Here is a 17,433-nt window from a genome sequence, read left to right as displayed (position 1 = left end):
TTGCATTCTGTTTCAGGAGGTGTAAAACACTCAGATGGCTCAACTGATATAGTTTCCCTTCAAGTGTTGTGGTATTCTGGACATATGAAATATTAGAAATGTAATACATAAATTCAATACAGCCACATCAAGTGCCCTGGCTATGTCTGTACCTGCTCACAAGGCAGTGGAGTTGGAGCCTTAAAAGCCACTTTCATGAAAGTATCATAGAAAGCAGACATTTTGGTTGTGGATACTGATCAAATCTAGAAAAGCTTTCAAAATGGCATGGTCTGATGCTATTACATAAGACAGCCGAGCAGTTTAATGGTGTCTCAAAGTTTCTACTCTAGGTACCTGGGTTTTAACATGCTAAAATTTCAGTCCTGTATTCTATGGGCAGTCTTCACAGAACTCTTCACTTCAGCAAAAGTCAACCATGATTTGGGAGACCTGACTGATGATTGTTAAATGTTTGGAGTTGGCAGTGCTGCAGTACATAGATGTGATATCCTAGGCAGGAGTAGCTAAAAAGCATAAATTAAACCTTCCAGGAGATAGGGAGAAAGGATGATCCAGCGGTTAGGACACTAACTTGGATTCAGTTTCCTATTCCACCACAGACTTCCTGTGTGACCGTGAGCAAGTCACTTAGGGTGGGATTCACAAAGATATTTAGGTACCTAAGTACCTTTGTGAATCCTACCCTTAGTCTTTCTGTGCCCTGGTTTCCTCATCTGTAAAATGGTGATATTAGCACCCCCATACCTAATGGGGTGTTTTGAGGATAAGTACATTGACAACTGTGAGGCACTCAGATACTGCAGCAGTTGGGTGCATATAAATGTTTAAACGGAGAGAGCATACCATTGTCTATATTATTATTAGACTGCAGAAACCTGATCATCGCTCCCTGAAATCCTCCAAGCGGTACATAGCTTTCTCTTCACCATCGTCTCTTTCAAGGCAAGGAGGCAAAGCACATCAGTGTATTTTAATAGAGGCAATAGGATGTCATCTGAAATGTTCTTTCTTCTCTTGAAATTCTAGGGTGTTTTTCAAAATCAAAAGTCGCAATGCTCATATGAAGACCCACAGACAACAGGAAGAACAGCAAAGGCAGAAGGCTCAGAAAGCTGCTGTTGCAGCAGAAATGGCAGCCACTATTGCAAGAACTACTGGGCCAGTTGGACATGGTTTGATCCCTCTGGATCATTTAAGTTTGATTAAACACGTTGAGCATGTAGATGACCTTGAAGATGATGTTGTTCAAGAGTTAGGAGATGTCATGGAAGAGTCTGAAGTTATGGATGCTGACCTCTTGCTGGATGATGAAGATGCAGATTTACTTCCGGATGATGCTGAGTTGTAAATACAAAGTTGTCACATGCAGTCAGCTATTGAATACATCCTGAATGCATCAATCAGGAAACCTGGACTACCTGTTTATTTCCCATTGATTTTAAACTACCTGTTTAAAATTGGTAATTCTTTTATCCAGGTCTAGGGAAAAGATATGCTTCTTCTCTCCCCCCTCCCCCCATTTTTAATCAGTTTGTGTGTTGGGGAAAAATAAATAATTTGTACAAATATTCTTATAAGGTGTTTTATCTGGGTTCTGCTTTACTGAGATCATTCAAAACCACAAATAACTGAGAAATTCATGTTTCTATTTCCATTTCCTTCCAGACTTTTTATGGGAGGTCCTTTAATCTTTAACTCTTCAGAGTTTTCTTATTCTCAGTTCAATATAACCTGGAGTGTGTTTCATTTCACACTTTTCACTCTGGACCTGTTTACCAGGAAAGATCTATTGTTATGCACTTCTGACTGGATTAATTGCCTGCAATGGATCTTGCAGTGTGTTTCTGATTGATAATACCCCTTATTTGTTGGAGATGCTGGCTTGATGTATTCTTCTGTTTTGCATTCTTGTTTTATCTGGAACAAAGAGAAATCTGACTAAATATGAAATAATGACGAGTGACTATCATCTATTCAACAGAACACTGTTCAATCTGTACCAGTTAGTATGCTTGCAAAAGATATTGTTTATACTGTACATTTTAGAGCTTCCATTTTAATAGGGTTCAAAAGAGAGAGATCCACTGGTTTCTGAATGACCCAGTCTGAGGATTGAAGATGATGTTACAGTGGTTCACTTCAATTAAAGTGTAGCAAAAACTCACATCCTCTAATGGGAACATATTAGGAGCCCTGCCTTTGTAATTGGACGGCACTGGAGAAACCTTCTGTTGTGACAATAAATTGTGCTGTTGAATAGCCATCCCAGAGGTTTTAGAAGTTTTGTACAATTGAACAGTACAGGAACATATTCCAGAAGACAGTAAATGTCAAGACAGAATGGGGGGAGGGATGCTGTTAGAATATCTGTTCTCTTTCAACAGCACACTTCCAGAAATTTAAACAGATATATTTTTATCCTTCCTCGGCCCGAAATATTCTTGTGCCATTTTTGAATATTCACTTTCCTTTACATCAAACTCCAATTTTTATGTATTCAGTGTGACATTTATCCAGCAAAGGTGGGAAAATACTTATATTTAACTTTTTTTTTCCTGACCAACATCTGCACACAAGATCTCTCTAACCTTATCTGTATTGACCTTGATTTGACACATTCTCCATAGCTACACAGTACTGGATTCATAGAGTTGTACCTAAACTATACTCAGCATTAGACACTGCTTGGGTGCATGACCTTTCATTACAAAGTGGCAGTTTGTTAATTCTTTTCGAAATGAAGTGTAGTAAATGTTTTAGAGGCTTCACTGATAACCCTGATGCTCTCATGAATCCTTCACAAGAGAACAGTACTGCAGATTTTATAAAATATTAGTATGAAAATAATTTCTTCCATTTTTTACAATAAGATCATTTCATTCATTTGCCACAATACCTGACAATTTGTGGCATCACAAAATGTAGTCTTAACCCGAGCAAGCAAGATCGCGGGCCTGGTTCTCCACTGTCTTCCGCTTGTGTACATACACCTGTACAAAATGAATGCAAAATGGGGATAGAATACTATCAAATAATAGTGTTTCTTCACTCACCATAGACAGGTGTAAAGGACCATACAAGGTGCAAAGCCAATGAGAATCAGGACCCATGTCTACACAGGATTTATTACTTGAGTAAAGAGACAGTTTTTCTGTCAAAGCCAAACATACAAGGCCAAATCCTCAAGGTCTTACTCGGAGTCAATGCTCTGCTAATCAAGAATGTAGGTAAGTGGAAACCACTCATCATTTTTAAGTTGCAGAGTTTTCTGTGAATTATTTTATTGGTGGGTGGAGTTTCTTACCCCTTCCTGTGGAAGAAACAGGGTGATTCCATCCACTATGCCTGTGAATCACAGGAAATCTCACAGAAGGTCTATGTGCCTGCATTTCCAATCAGCACCCTTCCAACTGGCTCTCTGCCACACCCAGGAGCATGACTCCTATAGGGGCCATGCTACCCAGGGTCAGCCAGCTACCTCAAAGAGGTAAATTTCTTTTTTTTTTGTAAATTCTGTACATTTCTTTATATTCTGTGCAGTCCACAGAAGTTTAGACTCTCATGAGTGGGGTCTACAGACATTCCAATGTTTGCAGGATCAGGACATTTGTATGCAGTAACTTGCACTGGCATCTGTGGTCTTAAGGTGGGAAGTCTTGACTAGAACCCATCCCACCCCCTTCCAAACCTAAGGAGCTTTGAACCCTGAGGGCTCCTCTGTAGATTGACTTCTGCAGTAGAGTTGGGGAAAAAGTGGAAGGAGGTTGTGGAAGTGGCACTCCTCGTATGTTGACAGGAGGGAGTCTGCATATAGACTAGGGCCTTGAAGGGACAATTCTTCCTGATTCAGGCAAAACTCACTGCAGTCAGTGGGAGTTTTGCCTGAATTAAAACTGAGTAAAATATAGAAATGTTTGAATTTGACACCCCCCGCACAGAAGCAATTTTATTTAAAAAATCCAGATTCCTTCTAACGAAAGATTAGCCAGATGTCTATGTGTTAAATCTGCATAACTTAAGCTCTAGCTCTCTAAGATGAAACAGGAACACTTTTTTTTTATTTTACACCCATGAAAATGATGATAAAATAATGATGTGACTTGAAATAACCAAAGACATTGCCTATAAAGAGAGAGTACAGATTCCTGAAATAGTATTAAATGATAAGTTAGGCCTCAAACATTGACTCCGTATTCTTAAAATGTTGCACAGTTTGATGTTATACAGATGCTGTTCTGCTTAGATGTATCTAAATGTGGTTTAGTTTTATTTCAGAAAAGTTGTTTTCTTGCTAATAGTTGATGCAAAACTGTATTATGGGATGGTTTCATTATTGAATTTAGTCATTTGGTAAAGTCTGTACATAGAAATCAATATATTTTATGGAAAAAATCATCTTATTTTCAAATATATTTAACTGTTATATTTTATTAGAAGGTTGTAAATATTTGTAGGAGCTCTAGTGTAAAAAAAATATACTTTTGGGTGGGAAAGTAATGGAAATAAAAACTACATGTTTGTTGTAGTTGGTGATCTCTTCCAGATATAGCTTCATATTATTAGCATCTGACTTGCATGCAATTTAACTTCCGAATATAACTTATTCAGATTTGCACTAGGATGGCTTAATTTCACAATCTAGTATTTGTTTTTTATGGTTTTTGTTTGGATTCTGTATACTTGGTACATATAAAAAAGCACTATGTATAGAATATTCAGTACTATTTCTTTTGTAACAAATAATTGTATTTGTAAATCAAAGGGTTTTATGTAACAGTTTGGCAAAAAGAGGACAGTATTTTCTAGTGAATTTTATACTTTTGATAAAATGTAGTTTGTTGGGTTTTGCTACTGTGATGAAAATTTCTTTTAAATAAATTAATCTGTTAAAAACTGGGGGGTTGACAACAGTTATATATGTAGCTTTAAAGAGAGCATTCCTTAATTCTATTATATGGCACTGATGAGGCCTCAGCAGAGCATTGTGTCCAATTCTGGGTGCCACACATTAGGAAAAATGTCGACAAATGAGAGGGAGTCCAGAGGAGAGCAACAAAAAATTATAAAAGGTTTAGGAAACCTGATATATGTGGAAAGGTTACAAAAACTGGGTATGTTTAGTCTTGAGAAAAAAAGACTGGGGGAGGGGGACCTGATAAGTCTTCAAATATGTTAAGGGCTGTTATAAAGAGGACTGTGATTAATTGCTTTCCATGTCCGCTTGAGGTAGGACAAGAAGTAATGGGCTTCATCTGCAGCGAAGAAGATTTAGGTTAAATATTAGGAAAAACTTCCTAACTGTAAGGGTAGTTAAGCTCTGGAGGTTTTTAAAAACATTGTACAAGCACCTGCCAGGGATGGTCTAGGTTTATTTGGTCTCGCTACAGTGCAGGGGACTGGGCTTCATGACATCTCGAGGTTCTTTCCAGCCCTACATTTCTAAGATTCTATGTCTGGTAATTAGGATTCCTAAATCATTCCAGTAAAAAGTGTTTCCCCGGCCCTCTTCCCATACACACCTTCAATGTCAATGTTTTGGGTATAGTTAAGTCACAATAAAAAGTATTACATTATGTTCCAGAAAGGGAGAGATTATTTTATCTTTTGAAATTCTGAGGTGCCATAACCCTTTAAAAAAAAAAAAGTGTATTTAATCTTGTTTTGGAAACAAATATCTGCCAGATAAATAACTGAACAACTCTGTCCTCTCCTACAGCTGGTATAGTCTTGCCTCAACATTTCTTCTGCTGCCATATGCTGACTTGGAAACTTTGGAATGTTCTACATCTAGAATCTAAAATCAAAAGTTTCCCTTTTATTTCTTTCTCATTCCCTCAAAAATTCTTTATCATTAGTTCTAGAACTGCATTCCTTGTACAACTAAAACTCCCATTGACTTCAGTGTAAGCCTTGGGTTGTACAAAGAATGCAGAAGCAAGCCCTATTATATTACTATTATGTAGTGCTTATTACTATATTTTTATATATTATAAATTCTTACGGAAATCATGGGAAAATTGAATTTTTAGGAGGATGTGGTTAAGGAGAATGTAGTAACTTGGCAAAGAGGAATAGAGAAGTCAATCCACAAAGTAGGGGTGGCATGAAAAAAGCCCAGAGCCAGGTATGAAAGTTTGAGTAATCATATTTGGCTGGGTAGAGAGTGCATTGAGTTGCCTTAAGAATTTTGCATGTTCTCAGAAGCTCTAAAGGGTGAAATAAGTGTGTGCAAGCATATATATTTAATCACTGTTTGCTTAAAGCACTTTGAACAAACAGTGGGGTTTGTCTGATTCTAGTTGAGAACGATCAGAATTAGTTCTGTCTGTCACTGTCAAAAGCTTTTAACAGAGCTCTGATCAGCTGTATTTGCCTAAGTGGTTTATACCTGCCTTTTACTTGTGATTTTATTTTCTTAGGGTGGTTGTTAGTCACACAGACCCCATGCATGCAATATATAGATAGAGGGGTATATCTAGCTCAGGGGTTCTCAAACTTTCTTTTGCTAGGACCTCTTTTGAAAGTATTTCAGTCTGGGGTGACCCCCCCCCCAAAAAAAAAGAAAGAAAGTGATGATTCCCCCCATGCCTTGCTACCCTCCCTAATTTGCTACCCTTAATTCTGCACTGCTGCTGGGGAAAGGCACTGCCTTCAGAGCACCTGACCAGCAGCCACTGTTCTCTGGCCACCCAGCTCTGACTGACTCCACCTGTCAGCCATGCACAGTACTGACAGCCAAAGCCCAGGCATGTGTGGGGGCTAACAGCTCAACCCTCCCATAATAACCTTGGACCCCTTGTTCGAGAATCCCTGCCTGTATAGATATGTATAAAAACACACAAGATCTAGAAATAACAGCAGCGATCTGGGTATGGACTGCTGCCTCTAGTGCAAGATATGTCCTTATCCCTCCATGCTCTTACTGGTAGTGTGGGGCACGATCTAAACATAAGGAAACCATTACTGGCCCCCAAGAGCTTATCAGCTACACTACGAAATAGCAGATAAACACCACAACGAGGTGGAGAAAGCACAAGATAACTGAGATAATGGAGAGCCAAGCTAGTATCTTTTATAGGATCAACTTCTGCGGGTGTGAGAGAGAAGCTTTTAAATCCTACCACACTGTTCTTCAGGGCTGGGAAATGTACTCAGCATCACACACAAAAGTAGCCGCCCCCCCCCCGGAGGCGGGAAGGGTACATTTTTACTGGGGCCGGGAGGGGCCTGGCCCAGACTGCAGCAGCCATGGGGCTGTGTGTGGGAGGGGGCCCGTGTGACAAGTTTGTGCTGGGCCTGAAAACATTAGGCTGGGCCCTGCATAAAGGACAGGGTGGAACTAATGGCCCAGCACTGGTTACCGCACTGCAAGGGCCCCGCCTGGTCAGACTCAGCCTGCGCGGCACTTGTGCCCTCCCCTCCCGTCCTGCTCCCGGCTGAGCTGGTTACAGCTCTGGGGCTGGCTGGGGGCGGCGAGCCTCGCCCCTGCGTGAAGGGGGAGCGGCCCGGGGGTGGGAAGGGAGGAAGCCCAAAGGTCCGCATTGCACAACGTTAGACGGGCCGGGCCGGGCCGGGCCGGGCCGGGCCGCGCCGCGCCGCGCGGGAGGCTGGGGGCGGGTGCGTCTCCCCGCCGGGCAGGCAGCGCTGGGCTGCGAGGGGCGGACGGCCCGCGAAGGCCGCTCAGCTGTTCAGGTGACGCAGGGGGCGGCGCGCGCGGGCCTGGGCTGGGGGAGGGGCTCGAGGGCGACGCTCGGCTCGGCTGGGCGGTCTCGCTGCAGCTGGGCTGCGTGGTGGGCGGCGCCTGTTGCGCGTCACGTGGCCGGGGGCGTGGTCCGGCTCCTGCACCCACCGGCCTGTCGGGGCCGCCCGAGCGCGGCTCACCAGCCTTACGAGCTGGGAGGGCGAACTCTATGGTAGCAGGGGGTGGGCAGGGCCGCTCTATCCTTCCGGGATGAGCTCTATGGGGCAGCAGCGTCGCCGGAAGCTGTTGCCCGCGGAGGTCACGGGCGGGAGGGGCCGGACTCGGGAGCAACGGGCAAGATGGCGGCGTGGGGCGGTACGAGCCGCTTGTGGAGGCGGCTCTGTCAGGTACCGGGGACGCGGGGCGGGCGGCGGCGGCGGCGGCAGGGCGAGCGCGCCCCGGTGATGCCCAGCCCTGGCCCGCTGGGCTGGTGCCGTGTGGGGCGTGCGAGTAGCGGGGGCTGGGCTGAGCGGGGAGCGGGCGCGAAGAGCCGGTCGCCTTGAGTTGCTGCTGGCGCCTGGGAGCCCCGCCCCTGACCCAGGGCCGGTCCCGTCCTGGGGGGCGGTGGAAAGGCGACCCCCGCCCCTCCCCCCCTCCCCCCGCGCGCGGGCAGTCTCGGGGCTTTACCCCGCTTCCGAGCGTGGCGTTGCTCTGAGTCGCGGCCCGAGCGCCGGGCAGCGCTGGCATGTCTCCGTTCTTCGCCCTGGACGTGCGGCTGGAGCTACTGGCGTTGGACTGCCATGTCCGTGCGGCGGAAGGATGTCTCCTCTGGACCGATGCGGGGATTTAGTTAGCCTGCCAACCGTGGGACTGTCTGGCTGTGCTCACGTAACCGGCCGTATATGGGCGGGAGTTAAAAGTCCAAATAGTGAGGGTGATCGCTTTGGGTATAAACAAAGGTGTTCTTAACTTGGGTTAGCATCTTGAGGTCACCCCTGGTCTCCTCTATAGGCTTTACTTTAACCTGAGCGACAAACATGAGCTGAAAAACAGAGTTGCTGTGTCTGCTATGCTGTCTTAACCCAAGTTAAGAACACACGCTTTTTTTTTTTTTTTGGTAAGGTAGGCATATCCTTTATCTAAGACTGTTGATTTAGGGCTGTATCCATCTCAGTGGGGCAAATGACCCGTTTCAGTGGTCTACCTTTGTAGAGTATCAATCAGATTTCATCACAGATGGTTTACTGGAAGTGTACTTTCTTTCTAAAACACAACTTTAGCTATAACAATGAGAGTCCTGTAGCACTTTAACAAATTTCTGCAGGCATAAGCTTTTGTGGGCTGCAACCCACTTTCAGATGCATCTGAATGCATTTGATGAAGTGGGTTGCGGCCCAGGAAAGCTTATGCCTGCAGAAATTTGTTAGTCTTTAAAGTGCTATAGGACTCTCATTGTTTTTGCTGTGTACAGAGTAACATGGCTACCCCTCTGGAACTTTAGCTATGAATTAATTGGATTTTGTAATCTGTTGTCCATGGCCATTGAAACAGTGGCCCCCAAATGCCATCTCCCAGTCCTGCCCTTACAGATTACTTGTTGGGTGAAGCAAAGAGGAGATGACTAGCATGTGGGAAGCCTCTGACTGAATCTAACTGATACAATGCATTTTGAAATCTTACACTTCGGCTGTAAAAGAGACAAAGATTTGGGAGTGGGCTACTTGAGGGACTGCTGTTTTCCCTGTGTGATTCTCCCACAATTGAAATGAGAGGAGATGCTTGAGCTCTCTCAAGTTGAGAGGAAATTACCAGTTGTGGTTCCCCAATAAATCCCTCTACTCTGGAATTTGCTTTCTCCCTGGGTCAGCCAGATTTAGAATTTAACATTCTAAGCGAACTCCAAGCCTCACTTTTTTGGCTCATTTTTTTCCTGCAACACGTGGGGGGAGGACAAAGTTGAGGCTCTTTTGGATTACTTGTTAGGAAAGGAGCAGTTTTGTTTTGGCCAGGAGGGTTTGCCTGTATATGGAATCTGAATTACATTTTAGTGCAGTTAGTTAATGTGGCTGTAGCCTTGTGGAATGGCCACCTTTTGAAATAAAAATATTTTATTTAAATTGTAGAATAAAGAGAACTATTAAAATATGTGCTGAATGCCCCTCCCACTACATGTGCCCTGTGCTAAATACAGTATTATTTATTTCCTTATGCTTTTCTGTAGTGCTTATCACAATAGCACCTGAGTGCTTCACAAACATTAATGAACTTACCTTCAGAAAACCATTGTAAGGTAGGGAAGTGGCATTATCCCCGTTGTAGGACAGATGATGAACAGAGGCATTGAGAGGTTACAGCCAAAACTACCAAGTGTTCACTAAAATCAGGTCTTGAAATGCCTAAGACCTGATTTTTCAGAGTTGTTGGCATTTTTGTAGCACTTCATGTGTTCAGTGCCCAGCTTCAACTGACTTTAGCTGGTTGTGAGTGCTCAGCACTTGCAAATCAGACTCCAGGTATCTCAAGTTGGGTACTTTGAAAATAAAGAACACAGATTGTGGCCATCTGTGAACATTTAGGTTAAAGTGACTTGTCAGCATTACATAAGAACTCTAGGGAAGAGGCAGGAATACAATTCAGTTTTCCAAGGTGACCATCTGCTTTAAACCACACAACCCTACTTTCTCTTCCTTACAGTCATTCCTCATTCACTACACACCCCCTAACTTCTGCAGCAAATGACAAGTCCTGCAGACAACAGCTTCATTCACTACACAAGCCTGCTTCAGTCCCTGAACACCATTTATACTGTGCACTGAAGGAGGCAGGAATCGTCTGGAAAAAATAGTATGTGATCATGTAATTAAAGATTAGATGCACAAGAGGCCACATTACACTTGCATGGAAAACCTTAACTCTAGCATGTTCTCCCTTTTGAATGCTTGACTTTGGTTCCTTTTAAAATAGATCTTTGCATGTAGTGTTTTATTAAAAACAAAAAACTGAAAATCCAGAACCATATTGACCTAGCTTAGATCAGTAATAGGCTTGGAACCTTTAAATACATAGCACTGGTCTCTAACACTTGAGCTAATGAAGTAATGTTCTCCTTTCTGTGGACCATCCATTAAAGAGAGATGTCACTTGCCAGTGGATTTCACAACTGTTTGTTAGGCAGCAGAGGAATATTTAGACTCAGGAATCCTGAATTCTGTTCTAGATTCTGGAAGTGAGTGTGCTATTGCTGTTACAGACTCTTCTTTCCCTATCTGCCCCTGTGCAGCCTGTTTCTGCTCCTGCCCTTTTCCCCCTAAATGCCAGTGAGGCTATCATCCTTTTTCTCCTGAGTGCTAGCATGGGGACCATTGGGAGTATAGGGGTGAGAGTCTCCTTGCACTGAGTTCCAGTGCCCCAGCATGTGGGTGCTGAGAGCAACAATTGCTGGACAAAGCCTAGTTAGCCCCTGGAACCCTGGACTGCAATAGGCTTAGTCACTCTGGGAATGTTGCCCCATAGGAGCTATGTGGGGATGAAGAGTGCTCACTAGATACAGAATCTTCTGATAATTTTAAGTCCAACCCTTTGTTGAATTTCAAGTCCCAGCTCTGAAGCAAGGGGGCACGAGAGCTTTTCAATGAAACAATGGAAGAATTTTTAACATGGCAAAACGTGTTTTCCCCTAGCCTCATTCTAGAAATGGCTGAATTATTTTTGGTGAAACATTCCACAGAAAGATTCAGCCTGAGGCAGATACCTCGCATGGGAAATTCCAGCCTCAATGGTGGAAGTTTGGGAAAGTTAGAAGCAACTGAAAATAAGATAATAAAAAGGAGAGTTCCAGAGGGGTAGCCGTGTTAGTCTGTATACAGCAAAAACAATGAGAGTCCTGTAGCACCTTAAAGACTAACAAATTTCTGCAGGCATAAGCTTTCGTGGGCTGTAACCTACTTCGTCAGATGCATGAAGTCTGCATGCATCTGACGAAGTGGGTTGCAGCCCACGAAAGCTTATGCCCGCCAAAATTTGTTAGTCTTTTAGGTGCTACAGACTTTTTTTTTTTTTTTTTTAAAAAGGAAAGTGTGTTAGGCAACCTTAACTAGTGGTAGGATTAGCAAGTCTGCTGTATTACATGAAAGCAAAACCAAAAAGACTAATTGTACTATGAAATACTGTGTGTATGTATTATATCCTGCATTCAAAAATGGAATGACATCATATGCTGGACTTCATTATTATGTAATAAAATTGGTCATTTTCAAGTGGGTTACAGCCCAAGAAAGTTTATGCCTGCAGAAATTAAATTTGTTAGTCTTTAAAGTGCTACAGGACTCTTGTTGTTTTTGCTGTATACAGACTAACACGGCTACCCCTCTGGAATTTTTCTACTGAGTTCTAACTCTGATGGCTATTCTTATAATTATGACTTGTATCCTTGGTAATCAATGAGTTTCTTCCTCAGTCCCCTTACTTGCATGTGATTATGTACCTTGCCATATAAAGTAGGTGATGAGTTCTTATATTTTTGTATTCATGTAATCTAAAATATTGACAAATATTAACCCAAAAAAATTCTGTGAGTTAGTCAGACTTACATTTCCAACACACAACTTTAATGTGGAATTTCTGCACAGATTAAAGGTAATCTCCATATTAGTTTAGTTCTGAATCCTTCTAGAAAGATACCATACCAATTAATTAAACTAATTCAACTTTTATGATATGTTCAAATGTTCACTGAAGGAAACATTTACTATAAATCCTAGGTGTAAATGGCCTTTTGTAGGAAACAAAGTGCTCTTTATTCAGGCCTATGCACTGGAATAGCAGCTGCTGCCCTTTTATACCTATAATGTAGATGTTCCCAACGTCTAGATCTACATAAGCATTGATCCATCGATTCATTGCTCCCTTCTGTGCCATCATCTTTAGAGCAAGCATGAAACTTAGCTCACCAGTATGTGCGTCATTGCTCTGTACCAGCACTATGCATGGGTTTCAAGGTTCAAGAAGGCCTTTCATCGTGTCGCTGCAAAAAATGAATTTAATCTTTCATATGCTAAATTCTTCATGGTACCTCCAGACTTACATTTATGTATTTTAGTCTAGAAAACAATAACTAGTTTTTAACAAATCTACATTAACCTGATACTTTTAATTGTAAGGAGCCAACTGATTTAACTTATGTTCACAGGGATCAGGGACTTTTCCTGTAAATTACTCAAGCAGAGAGATGCCAAAGCAACATCATTTTCTTCTGTAAGTATAACATTTAACAATGAAGTCTAAAAAATTCTGAGCTGTTAATCTGTAATCATGTTAAATGTGGTGTTTCTCCCTCTTCCCCTCTAGAAACAAGGACTTGTGGGTTCGGTTCTCAGGATTCCACAATGATTTACACCATTATAAGGGCAATTCTTTGGTATGTGACTAAGCAGATACTCTACTTATTATATACATTCTCAGTAACAAAGCAAATACACAAACTCAAACTTCTTTCAGCATAGGTATTTTTTAATTATGCAAAATCCACATTAGGAAAAGAATATTTATAACACTTATAATTTGAGTTGAATTATTCACTGAGATCTCATTTTCAGTGAGGTCCTAGGGTTACAGTCTGCATCTAGAATAGAAATGTAGTATTCTTGTGGAAAGTCCTTTCATTTTAAAATACATGTGGTACATATTTTAAAAGAAGACATTTTAATTCCCATTTTACTTAAACATTTTTTCCCGTGTCTTCCCATCCCAGTGGAGGGAGCCGTGTGAATTTAGCATCAACTACAGAGAATTGCCAACAGTGCAGGGGCTGAGGTGACTTCTCCAGTGCCAAAAACAATAGCATTAGATTGGCTTTAGGGAAGAATCTGCAACGCTTCAGAAGCTGCTGAGTTCTATTCTCAACTTACACTATCGCAATCCTTACTACGTTTCTTTTTCTGAGTCATCTTGAAGAACTCTCACCCTCCTGATCAAGAATTTTTACCTTAATAGCTTCTGAATGTTCACAATTTAGAGAGCTGGTCTACACTAGAAAATTAAGTCGGTTTAACTGTCACTCAGGTGTATAGTTAAGCATAGTTAAGTGTTATTAAGCCAACCTAACCCCCCTTCAGTATAGCTACTGTCTTTTGGAGAGGTGGATTAGTGATGCTTACAGGAGACTGTAGGCCAAAGGACACAGCTGTGCTGCTATAGCGTTTTAATTGTAGACATACCTTTAGTCATGCACAGCTCTGCCAACCTCGATAGACTTGGTAATAGTGGCTAATTAGCCACAGGTTGACAAAACTGCACACAAAGTACAATTAGGATGAGCTGCCTATAGTATTTTTTCCCTGTGTAGGATAGTAGGGTGTACAAGATAAATGTGTATTGCATTTATTAGTTAAGGGCGGTATACAGCTATCACCTAACTTGTCTTTTTCTTGCAAAATGTAGGTATCCATTTCTGATGAACCGGACACGTTATACAAGAAATTATCAGTTTTAGTTAAAGGTCATGATAAAACTGTGTTGGACAGTTATGAATATTTTGCAGTGCTTGCTGCTAAAGAACTTGGCATCTCCATTGAAAAAGTGTAAGTATAGGTGACCTGGTCTCAGCAGCTACTTGTAATACAACATCCATTATGGCATCCAGTTTTTTGAAGTATAGAATTTTTTTCTGTAAGTGTTTTAGAAGTAAAAGGTATCAACTGATGGCATTTTTAAACTAATTTGAAGCCATTGAGATTATATTTCCCCAATAAGCTTTAATTATTTTTGTTATAAAATCCCCCAGTAAAAAAGTTAGTTTTACACAGTGCCTTTCGTACAGCCGTAGGATACAATAATAGTTCAAGGACCACACAGGCAACAGCTGGTACACACTCAGCACTACCTTAAACAGCAAAGCATTTGCAGAAAAGGAAGTCTTGCCCAGGGTTTGTGGGGGGGGAGGGGGTGTTAAGTGCCATATCAAATTTACTGTAAGGACAACATCTCTGACAGTGTAAGCAGCCCCCGAGGTATCATCATCATCTAGTTTAATTTAATGTCCTGTTTTCTCCTCTGGGTCTTCTAATAGTTTTGTTTATTACGCCAAAATGTGGCTGCCCCTCCATTGTTGTGATACCAAAATATATTGGTATTCTTCACCTCCCCCATTCACTTCTGCAAATGTGAAGTAAAGCAGGGATCATGGCCTTCAGTCCTGCAGAGTTGTTTTGTAGATACAAAAAATAATAGTTTGATCTCAAAGGGGTATGAATGTGATTTTACATATGAAATAATTTTAAATGATTGTGCATGTTAGACATGAACCTCCCAGGAAGATAGAACGACTCACCCTTCTAAAGTCAATACACATTTACAAGAAGCACAGAGTTCAGTATGAAATGAGGACACATTATAGATGTTTGGAGGTGAGTGTGTTCGGAGGGGGCTGGGGGAGCTCAAATAGAACTTCACATATAAAAAATCCAATTTTGTCAAGCATTGCATATTTGACACACACTAAAATTCCTGAAATCTGTTTGTGTTGATTTTACATTTAACCCGAGTGTGCAGAATTTATTACTACCTAATCCTGTTTCAATGGATACTAAAGGGAATACTTGTTATACTTGATGCACTTCTTAGCAGTAGTGTTTTAATACAAGGTGCATGAAGTATTGTTGAATGCATCATTTTCCATATTGTATCTTTTATATTAATTAAAAGTAATTAAAACAAAATGGCAGATACAGCACCCCTGAGTTGCCTTTAAACATATAGCTGCCTTCCTCTTTAAAGAAGAAAAATCCTGGCCACTACCGGTGTCCTGTGTCTGTTGAGGGGAAGAGATTGTCATTCAGTTTGTTTGTACTATATCTAGCACACTAGGACCCTGACCTAGCTTATTAGAATGCTAGGATGTTAAATAATACCCAAGAGCAGCCTTTCTAAATATAGGCTGCACAAATCAAACTACAAGTTAATCCCAGGAGGATCTGTAGGTAAACAAAAGTGACTGTTTCTATAGTGGAGGAATACAGGTGTTAGGCAAACCCCTAGTCTGGAAGTACTTTCCCTCCCTCCTCTTAACTGTGCATGAGTGCAAAGATTATGCTAATTCTTTGCCTATTAGATGAACCCTTTACTTTTTGCTCTAGCTTCTCTAACTTTGAGGAAATTTTCCCATCCTATGTCATTATACACTTGTATGCTAATAGTAGAAAATATGGCTACTTTTATTTTTAAAACATTATTTGTGTTGTTTTAGTTAAAAAATTTAACTGGCAGTACAGCTGATGTCTATTTGGAATACATCCAAAGAAACTTACCTGAAGGTGTTGCCATGGAAGTAAAAAAGGTATAATGGAATTGTTTTCTTGAATTTCTACGACTAGATATGTGTGATAAGTCTAGTTTTAAGATGATAAATGGCAGCCACTGATATGTGATGGGACTAATAGCTAGTGTAATTTCTGGAATGTGCAAGGGGGGGAGCATGCAGAGACTCCAAGTGGAGAGAAAGGAAGTTCTCTGGGGAGCAAGGGATCCAAACAGTAGAAATCACAAGATGAAGAAGGGATGGAAGCTGTGCTGTTCTTAAAATGGCTTCTGCCACTTGGTGGCAAGTATTTATAATTTGATTTGGGTAAATAGGAATACAGCAAAATAGTTTATTCTGAATGAGGTAATTTTCACATCTAAGGTGCAGATTAATAGGTGTAATTGTTTGCTTTGTTTTTAGACCAGATTAGAGAAACTACCTGAACACATTCAGAATCCAGTTTGGGATAAGCTACCTCCAGTAGAAGAAACTGCAAGCACATCATGAACTCTTCATGTACTAAAGTTCTTCCCCATCTGTTAGCAGTGGAGTCTCAACCTGTGCTTGTTAACATTTTAAACACAGCATCTTCTCACAGGAGTTAACCCTCTATCCAACCTGAAACCCTGTCTTAATTTTATAAAAAATATTAAAAATTATGATGGGATGGGTCACCTGCTTCCCCGATTATCAATTATTGTAGATCCTAGCTCCAGGCCATGAACAGAAAGACTGGACTGATGTGAAACTGTTTTGTCAATGAACATTTTTTCTTTAGAAGTCCCCTGTGACCAAAACTTGATTAATTTATATGAACAACAGCTATACAGGAATGTTTGATGTATAAACACAGGATTTGTGAAATTACTGTTACTAAGGCTGCTGTTTGAACCACATTGCTCTGAGTTCTTATGTGACCTATTAAACTTTGTTTAAAATATTTTTTGCTGGGCTATCTTCCTGAAAGAGGGTACATTTCTTGTTATACTTGGCAAGATGACAGTAAAAGGTTAAAGAGGACTTTCAGGCCCTATCTTAGTATTCAGCACAGAGATGGGGCACTTACAGGTCAGGTCAAACTGCTGGGAGGGGAAATCTGTAATGGAGTATTTTCTAGTGAAACTTTTATGCTGTATACACTTTGAATAGGGGGGTCAAATAGCACAGAGGAAATTTCAGATTAGACACCAACATTGTTCCTAAGCAGCCACTGTGCATCAAGAAAGGACCCTAGAGAGACTGCAGCAAAGGGCAAACTCTTGCTGCTTGCCAGTTCCCCAAAACAACTGCATCACAAAAGTGAATATAGCATTTCTCCCAGGAGCACACTGCTTGTACAATACGGGCTTGTCTACGCAAGCAGCACTTTGTGATGACATTGCCTCTGCTAATAGTCTCTCTCATCATTGTAGGTACTCCTGAGAGATGGTAGCTATGTTGATGGGAGAAGCCA

The 17,433-nt window shown here is 41.4% G+C and overlaps 2 protein-coding genes across 10 annotated transcripts in view; both read left to right on the top strand.

The window, feature by feature from the left end:
• The window catches only part of TRERF1 (transcriptional regulating factor 1), a 130,078-nt gene extending 125,182 nt beyond the window's left edge, over window positions 1–4,896 (top strand). For all 6 annotated transcript variants that reach the window (XM_067565029.1, XM_067565027.1, XM_067565030.1 and 3 more), the window contains one exon: window positions 1,030–4,896. In XM_067565029.1, coding sequence (XP_067421130.1) covers window positions 1,030–1,351 — 322 coding nt within the window. In that variant the 3' untranslated portion in view covers window positions 1,352–4,896. The remainder of the gene's footprint in view (window positions 1–1,029) is intronic.
• Window positions 4,897–7,950: 3,054 nt separating this feature from the next.
• Window positions 7,951–16,920, top strand: MRPS10 (mitochondrial ribosomal protein S10). Of its 4 annotated transcripts, XM_067565024.1 has the most exons (8): window positions 8,017–8,091; window positions 10,379–10,528; window positions 12,873–12,937; window positions 13,031–13,100; window positions 14,123–14,262; window positions 14,979–15,087; window positions 15,927–16,016; window positions 16,401–16,920. In XM_067565024.1, exons 3-8 carry the CDS (start codon window positions 12,912–12,914, stop codon window positions 16,485–16,487), a joined length of 522 nt encoding a protein of 173 aa, XP_067421125.1. In that variant the 5' UTR covers window positions 8,017–8,091; window positions 10,379–10,528; window positions 12,873–12,911; the 3' UTR covers window positions 16,488–16,920. The 4 variants fall into 4 exon arrangements, with proteins under 4 accessions (XP_067421121.1, XP_067421125.1, XP_067421123.1 ...); XM_067565020.1 differs by lacking the exon at window positions 10,379–10,528 and having other exon boundaries at window positions 7,951–8,091; XM_067565022.1 differs by lacking the exon at window positions 8,017–8,091 and having other exon boundaries at window positions 9,087–10,528.
• Window positions 16,921–17,433: the final 513 nt, after the last annotated feature.

The sequence above is a fragment of the Emydura macquarii genome, unplaced genomic scaffold, assembly GCF_026122565.2.
Source record: "Emydura macquarii macquarii isolate MOO-44397 ecotype Brisbane River unplaced genomic scaffold, CSIRO-AGI_Emac_v2 contig_2676, whole genome shotgun sequence".
Lineage (NCBI taxonomy): Eukaryota > Metazoa > Chordata > Testudines > Chelidae > Emydura > Emydura macquarii.
The sequence above is the reverse complement of the archived record's forward strand: the minus strand, read 5'-3'. Positions and strand labels throughout refer to the sequence as shown.

What these genes read in the sequence shown, in the direction of transcription:
- MRPS10 (XM_067565020.1), top strand. Translation starts at nt 8,044, where the DNA reads ATGGCGGCGTGGGGCGGTACGAGCCGCTTGTGGAGGCGGCTCTGTCAG. An exon ending in TGTGGAGGCGGCTCTGTCAG is followed by an intron (nt 8,092 to 12,872) that starts GTACCGGGGACG and finishes TTATGTTCACAG; the next exon opens with GGATCAGGGACTTTTCCTGT. An exon ending in AAGCAACATCATTTTCTTCT is followed by an intron (nt 12,938 to 13,030) that starts GTAAGTATAACA and finishes CTTCCCCTCTAG; the next exon opens with AAACAAGGACTTGTGGGTTC.